Here is a 3,232-nt window from a genome sequence, read left to right as displayed (position 1 = left end):
GAGCTTCAGTACTCGCTTTATTCTCATAGTTTTTCATCAACACGTCTGACAGATTCAAAATCTGATGACATAAAGCATAAATAGAACACACATTTACAAATGAAACAAATAATAATAATACAAAAATAATTGTAACAAGCAAGTAAACGAGGATACCGTGTCACATGCAAGTGAAGACAACATAACAGAAACAGGTTTAAAGTCACACACTCTTCAACATGTTACTACCAAACAAATTCATATTACTCTCACACATCACAGGGATATCACAGTTTGCACATGATCAGACTGCTATTATTCAGTGTTTACAAATGTTCTCTTATGTTGCATTATGTGAAGTAACACATTGTAAAAGTTGTTTAATGTTAAAACACCAGAACACAAGGATTGTTCCCTCCTTCACTATTGACTGAAGCCCGTTGAGATACATATTCTGAATCTTCCAAATGACCCTGCAAGATATGAGAATAAGAATTCATGACCATATCCTCATAAATCCAGTTTAATCTGATAGGGCGAGTTTACCTCCATTACTCCCAGAAGTAGCGCAGGTACCATATGGTCTCGTTCTTGAGCTGAGGGCCGAACAGAGGATTTGCTTGGGCCAGTATCGCTACTAACCAGCTGAAACAGGCATGAACACAAAATTAACATTCAGAATAAACTCTACATTATCTCATGCATTTAAAGGCACTATGTAATTTTCGTCGCTAGAGGTCTCTTACTCAAAATAAAGTTGCGTCTTGATGGCTTGATTTGGCTGAGCTTTTATTCTGCCGCAGACAAGCGCTTCCGCTTCTTCCGCTCATGCATATGTGGGGGAACGCAGCGCTGTTTTATCATATTACACACATTTGAGTGTGTCAAAGTTCTGTTATAATCAAGCGGCAACCTCCCGCAGTTTCTCTTGAAGCCAATACGGAAGTGACATATACTGCAATCCATCGACTGGCCGCTAGGGACAGGCTCCAGAAGGGAGCAGAATCTCATTGAGCCCCATGTTAAAATGGCCAACTTTACAGCAGATTAAAACATGTTTATATCCTGGTACAAATTGGTCTATATACGGCTAATTTTGCTCTTCATGACAACTGTGAGGGGGGTGAATTTTTTTTATAACTCATTCGTTTACATAATATAAAGCATTAAAGTTCTGCATAATTAAGGGCGTGGCCACTTCGAGTGTCAGGTGGATAGCCATTTATCTGCTGTCTGTTAGTCATCGCGTCACTTCAGCTCCGCCCACGTCCCGCCTTTTAGCCCATTTTCTGTTATCCGGGAATGACGCGCTGCCAAGATGGCAACGGCCATCTCGTCCATACTTTGCGCTTCAGAATGGCTCATCAGAATCCTATGGGTGACGTCACGGACACTACGTCCATATTTTTTTACAGTCTATGGTTATAATGCTACTCTGTGCGTTCGCTTGGCGCTACTATGAGACACTTGTTCACACTGCAGTGAGCTAGATCCATTTTAGGCAGGCATGGTAAAACATGGTAAATCAAGAACACTATTTTTAGTTTTCTATCCATGGATGATCCAAACAGTTGCTCACCTGCCTAATAAAAAACAGGGTAACGCGGGTATAATGTCATTGATCGGCAACACACAGTCCGTGTCCTGGTTAAAATGACTTACTTCTCTGGATTTAAACATTCTTGAGATAATTCATAAGTCAACAAAATATATAACACTGTTCTAGTGGGTTTTGGATATTTTAATCCTAAAATCTTACACATTGTGCCTTTAAGTTACAATATCATCAACATACAAATCACAGCAAGAATGCGCTACAAATATTGTAAATAGTGAATTTGTAAAGCTGATATCCTATATTTCCACACATTGGTACAATTTTTTTTACTTATTTAAGTAAGTTATATAAGTTATATATTTGACAGTATTTTTCAGAAATGTTTCCTTACTCACAATATATAGCAGCAAACGGCGGTCAGCACCAAACTGGTTATGATGACCCTGTAATTATGACACAGAAATCAACACAGATGCCATAGGGAATAATACTCAGATTTGAATAACACAGGCTAACGTTACTGTAAAAGAATGGATGCGTTTAAAGATGGATGGATGGACGGCATCATTCCTCACCCTCTGTTCGGTCCTTTCGGGACAAAAAACGGAGCGACGATCCCGACCAGACCCCACAGCGTGGTGAAGCAGATCATCGGTAACGCCAGCGAGTGTGACACCATCGCGACAGCTCTGCGTTATTTTGCAAATATAATATAACAAACACAACAGCGAACAGTTCTGTACAGCCCGATTAGCGCAAATCCTTTGCTCACGCGCACCTCTTCCTGATTGGACCGTTGCTCTGCTGAGTCTGTAGGCGATTGGCTGAAAGCAGTTGTCACTCAAACGGAACCCCTGCTCGCTACATGACGTCAGTCTCTGACGCTGAGCGTCCAAACCTATTTTTTTACGGTCTATGGTACAAACCTTTGCGAATCAAACGGCCAGAGTCAGGTTTTTTTTTTTTTTTTTACATTTTATTTCAGTTTTTTATTAAATGCTTGAAAGAACATTAACAACAATTTTCATCATTGTCATACCAAAATAATGCAATAATATGCCAAGGTCCTTCAGCCCACATGAAAAAATACTATAGTATATTATAGTAAAATTACTCTAGTAAATACTATAGTGTTTTTGAACCGTACTATAGTAAATATACTACAGTAAATTAACAAAGTGTAGTAAATATTATAATATACTACAATTTACTGTAGTATCTTTATAGTATGCAGGGTTCAAAAACACTATAGTATTTACTAGAGTAGGGCCTAATTTTACTGTAATTTTACTATAATATACTATAGTATTTTTTCATTTCTGTCCAGATTAAGTGCCAAGTCTCACTTTTCTCGTAGCTTTTAAGTTTTTAGAGAACTCAATGGATTCAAAATAGGCTGTCTGCATATTAACAGGTAACCCATCATTTTTTAGTTTTCTGTAAAATATAATTATTATTATTATACTGTTATATTTATTCTTAAATGCTCTATTTTAATTTTGTAATAATGAATGTTATTTTAATAGTAATATTTCTTATTTTTATTTAGCAATAATAATAATCATAATAATTATTATTAGGCATATTAATATATAAACACAAAATGTTATATAAACACTTTTCATTTGTAAAAAAAATAAAATAATAATTGCATTTTAAATCTCAAGTTCATATCTTTAAATAGAGGTTTGCAAT

At 36.5% G+C, this 3,232-nt stretch overlaps 1 protein-coding gene across 1 annotated transcript; it reads right to left on the bottom strand.

Moving 5' to 3' along the window:
- On the bottom strand, positions 1-2,327 carry atpv0e2 (ATPase H+ transporting V0 subunit e2). The gene is made up of 4 exons (XM_079807027.1): positions 2,113-2,327; positions 1,933-1,980; positions 526-624; positions 1-452 (listed from the first exon to the last, which is right to left on the bottom strand). The coding sequence occupies exons 1-3, from the start codon at positions 2,214-2,216 to the stop codon at positions 531-533; spliced, it is 246 nt and encodes an 81-aa protein (XP_079663153.1). The 5' UTR covers positions 2,217-2,327; the 3' UTR covers positions 1-452; positions 526-530.
- Positions 2,328-3,232: the final 905 nt, after the last annotated feature.

This window comes from Gobio gobio, assembly GCF_949357685.1.
Source record: "Gobio gobio genome assembly, chromosome: 24".
In the NCBI taxonomy this organism is placed as follows: Eukaryota; Metazoa; Chordata; class Actinopteri; order Cypriniformes; family Gobionidae; genus Gobio; species Gobio gobio.
The sequence above is the reverse complement of the archived record's forward strand: the minus strand, read 5'-3'. Positions and strand labels throughout refer to the sequence as shown.

Excerpts from the sequence above, each read along its gene's own strand:
- atpv0e2 (XM_079807027.1), bottom strand. The coding sequence starts at position 2,216 with ATGGTGTCACACTCGCTGGCGTTACCGATGATCTGCTTCACCACGCTG. Across the intron at positions 1,981-2,112 it reads CCGAAAGGACCGAACAGAGG|GGTCATCATAACCAGTTTGG; the intron begins GTGAGGAATGAT and ends TCATAATTACAG. Across the intron at positions 625-1,932 it reads GCCGTTTGCTGCTATATATT|CTGGTTAGTAGCGATACTGG; the intron begins GTGAGTAAGGAA and ends TGCCTGTTTCAG.